General features: G+C 41.1%; 1 protein-coding gene across 5 annotated transcripts in view; it reads right to left on the reverse strand.

Moving 5' to 3' along the window:
* PLCE1 (phospholipase C epsilon 1) overlaps window positions 1-12435 on the reverse strand; it is a 218087-nt gene that overhangs the window by 1037 nt on the left and 204615 nt on the right. For 4 of the 5 annotated variants that reach the window (XM_075841415.1, XM_075841418.1, XM_075841419.1 and 1 more), the window contains 4 exons: window positions 7728-7934; window positions 6388-6555; window positions 4934-5152; window positions 2499-2714 (listed from right to left, as the gene is read on the reverse strand). In XM_075841415.1, coding sequence (XP_075697530.1) covers window positions 2535-2714; window positions 4934-5152; window positions 6388-6555; window positions 7728-7934 — 774 coding nt within the window. In that variant the 3' untranslated portion in view covers window positions 2499-2534. The remainder of the gene's footprint in view (window positions 1-2498; window positions 2715-4933; window positions 5153-6387; window positions 6556-7727; window positions 7935-12435) is intronic. The other variant, XM_075841416.1, reaches the window with a different exon arrangement.

A 12435-nucleotide genomic window follows, 5' to 3' on the forward strand; every position in this document is an offset into this window, starting at 1 on the left:
AATAGAGATGTTCTGCACCGCAGGTCAATTTATTAACGTTTACGCTGCGGTTTTTTTCCGCAGCGTGGGCCTGAGATTTTCTAAATCTCATCCACTTTGCTGCTACTGTAAATCGCTATGTGGGAACCCGGCCTAAATCCACTAGACTGGTTGACATAACCAGTATTGGTCTAGTCCATGATCTCTTAAGAAAAACACTCTTTAGAAAATTATTCTTTATAGTAGTCACTTTTAGGACAGTTGAAAGAGTTATGACTACTATAAAGAAGATCTTCTAAAAAAGGCATTTTCTCAAGAGATCAATGCTAATTATTCTCATTATGTGCCATCATATTGCAACCTCCGTTTATCATACTTGAGACCACTGCCTGATCTCGGGATATGTCGAACATAATAAAATGTATTCATTGAAATATATATAGAGAGAGAATGGACAATATGCAGCATGGGAGCCTATTTCATGCAGCTACTGCCATCCAAGCCTCATGCCAACCAAGTTTCCAGGATTAGTTGAGACCATACTATTATATATTATTGTAACATTCTATTCATGCATTTAAAGGCAAAGCTGGTTTGTTTGTGGGTTTCCCATGACAGTCATTGATGCAATTTTTAACGTGATGTGCCCTCAATGTGATTGTTGGGGTCTGACAAAATGGACCCTGCCCATGCTTAGAAGTAAGGAAAGACATTTTTGTTTTTTGACACCACGCAGTTCATGAGCGAGGCTCTGTAAAGAATGGCAACACGAACCTCCGGTTATAAATAACTTTACATAAATCAATATTACAAGCAAATGTAAGAAACTTTGTAATATGTTTTAGGCTGCTTTCCTCCTCCCTCCTGTTTATTCACTCAGAATTTACTCCTAGAATCTGTAGAACAGGTAAGTGTTAGGCCCTGTTCACGCAGAGTTTTTGGCAGGTGGAAAATTCTGACTAAATTAAATCAGGAATTTTGAGGCAGATTTTGACCCACCTGCAGACTCTTGGCTGCGTTTTTTTGCTGCAGCCGTTGAGTGCCGTGGCAAAAAACGCTTTCTCTGCTGATTGTCAATGGGAGCTCAGAGCCGGAAACGCCCGAAAACAGGGCATGGCGCCTCCTTTCCGCTCACGGGAGGCAATTTGGACTGTTTTTGGCATGTTTCAGACGCCGTTTCCTCGTCAAAAAACACACCAAAAACTGTGTTAACAGGGCCTTACTGTCTCACCCCAGTGCTGGATTCTCAGCTACAATGCTCCTTACTGCTGTATAATGGTTCTTGTCTGTATGAGGTATATGAGACTGATGGGCTATGAAGCATAATGCTAACTAATGTATTTATTCCTTGTGCAGGAAATTTCCAAGCAGTGTGATGGGCATAACCTTTCATATGTGGTATTTACATTGTACATTATTTTAATCATGACTGGCACAAGTGACACACAAACTGTAACATTCATGATGATCAACCCTCTAGAAAGGTCAGTGCTATTTGTTTGTGACATTTTAGCCATTATCCTCTATGGAGGACAGACCACATTTAAGGAAGTTCCTTATACTCCCCTGAGGGCAGCAAAGAATAGAGTTGGAGATACTGAGATATAGTTTTCTATAATTTAATATTTCATGTAAAAAGATGTGTAAATGCTGCCAGAACTCAGAGAAAGCCTGTGAGTCCTGATGACCCCGCCCACACAGTGCTTGGCAGATTTTCTTGTATAAGTCTGTATACATGCAGCGCGGTCAAACACTGTGAGTGGGTGAGGACCTCTCTGAGTTCTGGCAGCATTTTAAAAAGGATCTGTCACCCGTCATATAAGTTGAATTGGTTATCTGACCTGAATAGCACTGTCTCCCTGATTCTAGCGCTTTTTATTGTTATCCTCTCCCAAACCCCACCCACCACCCTGAGATGTGGCCGACTGTTGTGTTGGCTCCATATATACTAATCTGCTGTAGTTAGCAAAGAGGGTGGAGCTAGCTTCCCTGCCTCTGATGCTGATCAATCGGTGCAAGGTGGTTTGAGGGTAGTCCACGCCCTGTTGGCTAACTACAGCAAATTAGTAGTGAGAGAGCCAATACAACAGTGGGCCACAACAGGAAAACAAAGCAGCGCTGGAATCAGGGAGACAGCGATATTCAGGTCAGTAAACCAGTTCAACTTATATGACCTAGTGACAGGTCGTCTTTAAACAGCTTTTTAAATGAAATACTAAATTAAATAGTAGAAAACGATATATCCCGAGCTCCGCATTCTCCCCCTCTATCATATGCTGAGATGAGGTAGCATAGACCTACCAGACCGGCTTTTATGATGCATCAGGGTATAGTTCATGCCTGTAAAGTAATATATATATTTATTTATGTGATGATGTGGCACGGGTTATATGTTAGTAAGGCAGATGAGTGTTACTTTAAAAAGTTGTGTTCTTAACCAAACAATAGTGAACATTTTCTTGACTAGTTAGTTAATATTTGAGAAGATGACTACTAACAGAAGTAAACCGGTAACTCACCCATACCATGGAATAGGACGCACACAAATATAGCTGCTATTCACTGATGTCATTGAAGGACAAACTGCATGCAGGTTTTTCATCTCTATTCTGGGTACCTTCTGGTGACATGATCTGAGGTGACAGTGTGAAGTTCCGAGACTGTCTGCTTGATTTTGCTAGTTTCTTCAGTTCACTGGCAATAGAGATTCCTTTTCTCTTATCATCTCTTGCTGCCTGCAGAGAAACATCTGTGTATGAGACGTACATTCACCTTATCAAGGTTTCCGTTCCCCTTGTGCCAGGTTAACGGCCTATCTACATTCTTTACTCCGCTGGATTGTAAATCCCTTGAGGTGCAACACTTCATGCGGAACCGTTGTAGGTAGCGCTGAATTTACAATTGCTACGGTTTCTATCTGGCTGTATCTGTAGAGATAATACCTTTCCCAGGCGATTTTCTAATCCACGTACCATCTGGTTATGTGGATATCCACTGATGAAAAGCTTACAGGAGCTTTTATTATTAATATTATAATATATTAAATTTTTTATGTTCTTTTAGGCTCCGTTCACGCCTAGTTTTGTTAACACGTTTGTAGTATGCGCCGGCGTATATGTTAAAAAACGTATGAATTTGTAACATACACTTACTATTTATGTGGTATATGTTTTTATATGTTTGCGTTCGTTCATTCGTTCGTTACTTCTAAAAACGTATACGTTTTTTGTTCTTGAGCCAAATCAATAAATATTTGTAAAGTCAAAACATCAAGGAAGAAGTAGGGAGTGACTGCAGTGACTTCTAGCGCCAGTACTGAAGGGCTTTGCAAGTGGCGGCATTGGTTTATCTCAGAATCTGGGTAATTTCCCTTATAGGGTTATAAAAACATATACGCTTTTACATATGCAAACTTCGAGGTCAAGATTGCATACGTTATCCGTATCTGTTATCATTGACTTCAATACAAATAAAAACGTATACGTGTGGCATATGTTTAGGAAAAGCGCTGAAAAGAGTAATAGACTACGTTGAAAAAAAAAAAAGTGAAGAAAACGTACACAAAAAATTAGGGTGTCCATAGAAATCAATGTACACGTTTCGTCACTTTTTTCATGTCAAAACGTGCATGTTAGACATAGAGTAAAAACAAGATGTGAACTGAGCCTAAGGCCTCATGCACACGACCGTATTTTTTCCCACCCGTAAATACTGGCGTAAATACGGGTTCGGTGTCACACGTATTCCACCCGTTTTGCACCAGTATTTACGAACCCGTGCCCGTAAATATGGGTCCGGTGTCACACGTATTCCACCCGTATTTACGAGCACGTTTTTGGCGGCAAAATAGCACTGCACTAATCGGCAGCCCCTTCTCTCTATCAGTGCAGGATAGAGAGAAGAGACAGCCTTTTCTGTAATAAAAGTTAAAGAAATTCATACTTACCCGGCCGTTGTCTTGGTGACGTGTCCCTCTCTTCACATCCAGCCCGACATCCCTGGATGACGCGGCAGTCCATGTGACCGCTGCAGCCTGTGATTGACCTGTGATTGGCTGCAGCGGTCACATGGCCTGAAACGTCATCCAGGACGTCGGCCCGGATGTCGAGAGGGACGCGTCACCAAGGCAACGGGCGGGAGACCGGACTGGAGGAAGCAGGAAGTTATCGGTAAGTATGAACGTTTTTTATTTTTTACAGGTTTATACTGATCGGTAGTCACTGTCCAGGGTGCTGAAAGAGTTACTGCCGATCAGTTAACTCTTTCAGCTCCCTGGACAGTGACTATTTACTGACGTCGCTTAGCAACGCTGCCGTAATGACGGGTGCACACATGTAGCCACCCGTCATTACGAGAGCTCCATAGACTTCTATGGACTGTCCGTGCCGTTATTACGGCCTGAAATAGGACATGTTCTATCTTTTTCAACGGCACGGGCACCTTCCCGTGAGAAAACGGGAAGGCACCCGTCGCCAATAGAAGTCTATGAGCCCGTTATTACGGGTCGTGATTACGACCCGTAATAACGGGAGTTTTTACGGTCGTGTGCATGAGGCCTTAGTTTGTTATTCCGTGGGAGTGTTAGGTCATTATGATAATATACGGGAAGAGCATAGCTGACGTGTATCCAGTTGTAAAATAACCAAGCTATTTTGGTCACCGTGACACAGATTCACATTTTAACCTTTACAAAGTTCTATTTGACAGAGTAATACTATCTTCAAAGAAAAGAGACAGGCGTGATAAGGCAGAGCAGGTGCCTGGCAGGTTGAGCATGAAATGTACTTGTCTGCAAAGCAGTCATCTAATCCCGTAAAAGATGCCCGACCGGAAATAATACAGACATCCTCTCTGAAATCTAAGAAGGTGTTAACATTTCAGCAATCTTCACCCAATGCCTAAAGGAGGGCATCACAGACAGACACTGCCACATGGCATCTGAAGGTTACTGTACCTGGACCTGCTCCTTTAATTTAAGGATAAATTTCCCTGCTCCTTTCCATTTGCTTTGCGCCTGGAAAACGCACTCCTGGTCAGAAAGGACCCTGTGAGAGGTTTTTAGGGTGGACGACTTCTTGTTTGACGAGTCTTTAGCGACTTCCTCCAGTAGCACATAGTCACTTGGATTAGGATGGTTGAGAATGCTGTATGAATATTTAGCTTTGCTGAGGGCCTGTGAGAATAATATAAATGAATGTAATCCTGTTAACTTATCACATAACAGTTTATCCATAGCATTAGACAGGCTGTGTAAATGAAGTCAATACACTGCATGCCACCAAATAGTACTGTACTTAAAGGGGTGGTCTGGTCTAATAAACACCTTTTCATATACCCTATTAGGGCATTCTGAGTTAATAGAGGGGGATCTTTCTTTCAGGACCGACATGAATCTGCCAGAGCAGCTACAAAGGGGTATCTCCCTCCTTAGTGGATCCAGCATATTCATGCATTACACAGAAAGCCCATTGATTTCTATAGGCACCATGTAATGCTTTAAGTACCCTGTGGTGGCACTGCAGGCGAATTGAAAACTAAAATACTTTGCTATATCCTACTTTGGGGTGTTGTCTGTATGTTGGCAACTCAGCCTCTGCTACATGCAACCAATCAGGCTTTTGGGGGTTCTATAGACAAACAATAGCAGGAATTTATTAACAGGATTATGTCTCTTTCCTGGCATAAAAGTGCACATTTTGGCACATGCCTATCTGCACTTAACTTTGAAAATTTTCTCTCCTCTTGCCACTAGAAAAATGGTGAGAAAAGTGAATGGGGGCATGGCCAGCAAGTTAACAGATTTAAGCCCCAAGCACACGAACGTGCTTTTGCGGCCACGATTCCCCCGAAAATCCACAGGAGAATTGCTTCCCCATTCATTCCTACGGGGCCATGCACACGACCATGGTCCAGGCTCATGGCGAATAATGTCCAGGGGCCATGTGCACGGCCTGCAATTTGTGGGTGACACTCTGTCCCCGGCCAACCCGAAAATCACGGCTGTGCACATGACTACGGTCGTGTGCATGAGGCCTTATTATTTCTAAAGATAGAAAATGGCGCAAATCTACACCTGTCTGTCTGAGGTGCATCATATTTATTAAGGCATACGCCTTCTAATAAATTTGGCGCATGTCATGGCGTATGAAATGCCAGTCTTCATAAATTCCTCCCTATATATTTCTACTGGAGATTTGAAAAACTGAAACATGCAGACTGATGTGATGCCTTCAGCGGGGCCCCTGGAAAACAAATATTGCCGTTTCCCTAGTCCAAGCTTATAGCCCTGGTACTTTATGACAATACAGGTGAAGTCCATTCTTAGGTTTGGTTCAGAGCGCTGATGAGCGCAGTTAAGGTGACGGCTGGTGTGTTGTGCTGTATTGTGAAGTGAGACTTTTCAATTACCTGCTGAATAACATCCTGCGCTGTACTGAATCGTAAAGCTCGTATGACCGTGCGGGGCTGTTCTGGAGAAACATCATGCACCTGGACAAAAAAGCTCTCATCATCTGCAATGACCGGGAGCTCCTTTTCTTCTTTTTCCTCCACAGAAACATTTTTGTCATTTAAATTCTAAAAGAAACAAACACGAAAATATTAATTGTGTTGCGAATCTCCATTAACATAACATATAACACAGCATGGAACAAAGAAATGGCTACAAGTGAAACATATCATGCATTGTCTTTGCTTTTCTGAGGTACACAGGACCAGTATTGACATTAAAAGGAGTTGTCCCACCCGGACAACACCTATCCCCTGTTAGGACAGATGGACATCATAGAGGGGATCACTCCCCTATTCAGGACCACCTCACTTATCCAGCATGAAGAGCTCCTGGAAAGAGGAGCTCCTGCTCTGGAGGACCATGTATTTTTGATGATCGCCCTTATGACTGAATTGAGACTCCCTGCAGCATTTTATATACCTGCTCTCTCCCATCATAACCTAAAAAAACAATAAACAACTAATTTGACTTCAGCTAAGAAGATATAAGAATATAGGAACAACGATTATGAGAAGAGTGGGAAAGAAATGTCAGATACAGAAAAGTCCCTAAAAACAGACAAATGATTTCATCCCATCATGTTCACAAATAATCTGGTTACATTACTTATTAAAAATATCTTAGTAACTTTAAATATTTAAATATAAGAAATAAAAACAAAATAAAAAACATTCTAAGTAAAACTGATACACTGGGAGAAATGTATTATTACAGGCGCACCGTACGAACGTTGCGCCAGATTCGTCAACAGGGCACATCTGTATCTGTCTTAGGGCAGGAAACAACAGCAGTTCAGACTAGTTCGAAAAGTGTCAGAAATCCCTGAAATTAGTTGGCAAAAATGGGGCAGGGGTCTCATAAATATAGCATTCGGCCCAAACCTTATATTTTTAAAATGTATTTACAACAAATAAAATGCATTGATAAATCTGTATTGTGTCCTGCGGGAGATTCAATGAAAATCCGAGCGTATCCTCATGTCAGGCACCTCCCGCTGACAGTTGTATCAGTTTTACCTGGAGTGTTCCTTTAAATCGAATTCCTTGTTACCATAATTTACTTCTCTTAGGACTCCCCATTCAGTATTTGATCTTCCCTTTATTCCTTCTACACCTCTCTGAGCCAGACTCTTATCTCTCATGTGATTACATGCTATTTTTAAGAACATTTTATGGATAAACTATCTTTTTTGTGTAGAAAAATCAAACAGCTGAGTACATTTCTTAAGAAAACATACTTCTTCCTGAGTTTTGAGAATAATTCTTCCCACATATCCTTCTTCTGGAAACCAGCTATTCAGAATCTGCAGAATGTCTTCTTCTGGGCCCAGCACCCTTTGAAATGGCAGTTTCTTGCATTCATTTTTATCTTTTGATATAAAACACTTTTCTTCCATCAAGAAATAATCCTTGCTTACTTCATGTCCAGTTTTAGTAGCCAAAATCTGTGCACAAACCATAAAAAACAGTGTTGTTAATTCACAATATTTTATGTCAGACCTGTTCATTTATAGCATTTCTTAGACAAGCACTCCCTTAAGATAAGGTGACTGGTCTCTTTAATCATCCCTGATAAAAATAATGAAAAACAAAAATCCTGTCTTTTTTTAAATAATATTCTGTACTAAAAGAACATCTTGGAAGGAAAATTCTCTGACCATCATAGTAGTACTTATAACACAAAAATACTTCACTTGAAGGGGCTGTCCAGGAGTACAAAAACAGGGCTGCAGTCTTCCAAAAACAGCACCATATCTGTCAATAGGTTGTGTATGCTATTGCAGCTAAACCCCATTTACGTCAATGCAGCTGAGCTGCAATAAAAGACACAACCCATGAACAGGTGTGGCTCTGTGTCTGAAATTCAGCAGCCATGTTTTTCTAATCCTGGATAACCCCTTTAACTCACTTCACACTATACAGATTGGTATACTAGTTTAATAGGGGTTATCCAGAATTATTTTTTTTTTTAAATCAAACAAGTTTTTATTGAACAAACATCGTACATTATACATCTTTTGCATACCAGAGAAGAATACATTTTCATGTTTGTTACAGAATATCCATTAGATTTAAATTGAACTCCCCCCCCCCCCCCCCCCCCCGCAGTACCTCCTTCTTTCCCTAGCTCTTCCATCCAGTCTACTTAGTGGAAAGAAACTAAAAATAGAAAGGAAATAGAGAAAATGCATTGGCCAAATCACCTTAAGAAGTCCCCTACTGCCCTGCCGCTCCATAACTGTGTACCCATTTGCCCCATTGTTTATCATACTTGTGCATTGCCCCACGTTTCAAATATATCCGGTGTTCCAACGATACCGTGTGGTTAACATATTCTACCAGTTCGGGTTGTCCAGAATTTAACATTGATAGCCAATGTGTGATTGGTTGGGTCCAAGCCACTGTACCCACCCCAATCTATCAACAGAACAAAGGGGCAACAGTGCTCACTAGAGTGCCATGGATCCTTCACTACAGTACCTGACACAGCGGCTGAGTTGCAGTACCACAGCCGTAGATATATAAAGACGGTGCTGTTTCAGCAACTGCAGTAAAGTGGCTTTGTTCTGCCGATTCCTGGGAACCCCCACTGATCACACATTGATCTTTAATGGCTTATTCTAAGAATAGGTTATCAATGTAAAATCCCGGAAAGCTCTTTTTTCTTTACTGGAATACGACAAAAAGTATTAACTATTTCTGCGGGATTATGGAATAAAATTCAAATATTTGAAGAGTAAGGAAGTTTGGTGTGAAGGCACATTACAGAAAATATTAGGCAATTGTCTAAACAGTACAGAAAATATCAAGATATTACATGACCAGCGATTATCTTATATTGTTATTAACCGAATAACAACTGGAGTGACCGAAACGTAATAGGACAGCTGCTATTTCCATTCTAAATATTTGACCTGATCAGCAGATCCCCGCAGGAAGAAGTGATGGTGTGACGGGCGCCGGGTGCCGTGAATCCTACTGACTGTATAGAGCTGAGCTTTCAACAGGTACATGTCGTTCCAGTTCACTTCATAAAGCGGCTACATCATTTTTGTACTTATGTCTCATTCCACCGAGTTGCCATTATAATCAGCACATGTTACTAGTAATAATGTAAATATCTCATGAGGCTTTCATTATCTCACGAGGGTGTAACATGATAAAGGGTAGGACAGAAGTTCACAGACTGCACACAATGTGGGGCTTGACTATATAAGGTAAAAAGAGACATAGAAACAATAGGACAAATTGACGCACAAAATGAGCCTCACAAGTGATTTTACTCTGTGGTGATTATTGTAACAATTTCAAGACACGGAAACTTTGTCTAAATCCTGGTAAATCTCACATACAGTAAAGCCGGTCATAGACACGACAGAGAATTTACTCTGCATGACATGAAAATGACTAATACAAGGCAGGTAGGTCGCAAAATGGAAATATAAAAAAAGTTTCCGCGTGGTGTATGTGAAAGGGTTAGCCCTTCTCATTGCTTCGACTTCATGTTACCCCTGCCAAGGCGACTGCCACAAGCATGAAGTCTTTGGCAGGACCATCAAGAATGCTTGAGGTATTACACACTGGACATCCTTTTATCCTAAAGCACGTGAAAACTTTCCATTTTTGACATAGCAAAGATTACGTTTAATATACTGAGAGATTATAGCTATAAAAAGATCCAGTTGTACTTTTGGTTCTAGTTAACGGAGATACCGCTGCTCACCTGACCCAGAAGCGTTACTGTCCTGCCTGTATCAGGTATTTCACCCCAGTCTCTGCAGCCAATGTGTCATGACAACAAAGCCAAGCAGAGTGTTGGAGAGATTTTATCCCTAAAGGGTTTTTCCTGGTTTCAGAAAATGATTTTGTAAGTTATGCAATTTTCCAATATGCTTTCTGTATTCTTCATACCGCACTGTTTTCAAGATCTCTGCTTGTTGTTATTCAGTAGGAATATTCATTGTTTACTTCCAGTGTCTAAAATTCTATCCATGTGATGGACACACAGGTGCTGGGATCGTTACAGTATGTGTATCAGAGCGGTGTCTTGTAATCATCAGCACCTGTGTGTCCATCACATGACCATGGACGTAAACAAAGAAGGTTCCTACTAAATAACCCCAGGCAGAGATCTTGAAAACCGTGAGGAATTCATTCAGAAAGTATATTGGAAAATTGTCTAACTTTTAATTATACAAAAAATAACATAAATTTGCTGAAACGGGACAACCCCTTTAAAATGTAAATGTTGCAAGGGTGGTGCTGTAACAGAACATTAAAGATACAGATCCAAGTAATACTCGATTATTCTTATTATTTTATCATTTCCAAATCTCAATCAGCGGCCACTAATAAGTCATTCACTACAGATATTATAATGTTTAATTCATGACTATACTGTTGCTACTGAGCACAGAGGGCTCACAAAGAAATATCCAGCAACAGCACAGAATACAATATAAAACCACTGCATGTAATAGGCAAAATGATCCAAAAAAGTCACAATCCTGAATCAAGGTGGAGACATTCTTCATTTATCCTCTGTAGCTAACATCAATAAAGTAACCAAGCTAATTCACACAAGAAGGAATGACAACAACAATAGTTCATTAGAAGTTTCTGTTAGATCATTAAAGGGTTTTCCAGCCAACAAAAATGGATGGCCTATCCTGATAGGCCATCAATAGCTGATGGGCCGGGGTCCGACTCCCAGAACACCCGCTGATCAGCTGTTTTGAAGGGGGTGCAGCGCTCATATGAGCACTGCTTCCCCTTCAGTTCTTCTTGCTCACTGTGAATCTTTTACACACATTTAGTGGCGATCCACAGGTATTGCAGCCTTTTCTTCAATTCACTTATATGGGAGAAAAGGCTGCAATACATGTGGATCACCACTAGATGCGTGTCGAAGATTCACAGTGAGCAAGTAGAAATGAAGGGGAAGCAGCGCTCGTATGAGCACTGCACCCCCCTTCAAAATAGCTGATCAGCGGGTGTCCCGGGAGTCGGACCCCGCCCCCTCAGCGATTGATGGCCTATCCGGAGGATAGGCCATACATTTTTATTGGCTGGAAAACCCCTTTAAGACAGACGCATATGACTTGTATAACAGATGCAATATGCCATGTAACCTGATTGCAGTAATGACGCCTGTGTGATACCACCTCCTGCTACTTATGATGTCGTCCGGTTTACATATGTCAGTCATATGACATCACTTCCGGTCTCAGTGACCACAGAGTCTAGTCCTTTAACACAGTGTCTCTCAACATTTCTAAGCAAAGTTTTCCCTACTCAAATAAATTACTGACATTACCCTCAAGGCTATGACCATACACAGTGCCTCACCTATTAGATGCACGGCATAAAGACAGTACGTATACCCCTTAGAGACATGGCATGTACTCCAGTGCCACAGGTTGAAAACGTAGGGGCTAACAGACATAACTGTGGTGGTCACAGACTATAATTCAAATACGAGCCTGGGAAAGAACAGGACAGGGAGGCTCCAACAATGAAGCTAGAAACTGTTCTGAAGAGGGACCCCAGTCTTGAACTAGCGGTGGAATATGGATAGGGGTTTTGTTAGACTGATAATATCTCCTCAAATACTCCTCATTAAGCTTTGAAGTTTCCACAGACATTAGAAATGATTTGGCAGATGCAGCCAACTCTGGCGAGTTTACTGACAATAAAGTGTCTATTGCTCAACACATGGATATTAGACTGTCAGCAAATCCAACTAAATCCATGGCAACTTCTAGAGAAGGGGAAGGCAAACATGGTGAGGCAGAGATCTACTGTAATAATACAGAAGGCTCATAGGATCTACTGTGCTATAAATGTCTTTTCACACAGAATCATGTTTAGGCCATACACTGTATACAACATACATGTCTTACTCACATTGTAAATGAGAAAATCTTTCCTTTAAAAACAATAAAA

The sequence above is a fragment of the Rhinoderma darwinii genome, chromosome 11 (genome assembly GCF_050947455.1).
Source record: "Rhinoderma darwinii isolate aRhiDar2 chromosome 11, aRhiDar2.hap1, whole genome shotgun sequence".
Lineage (NCBI taxonomy): Eukaryota > Metazoa > Chordata > Amphibia > Anura > Rhinodermatidae > Rhinoderma > Rhinoderma darwinii.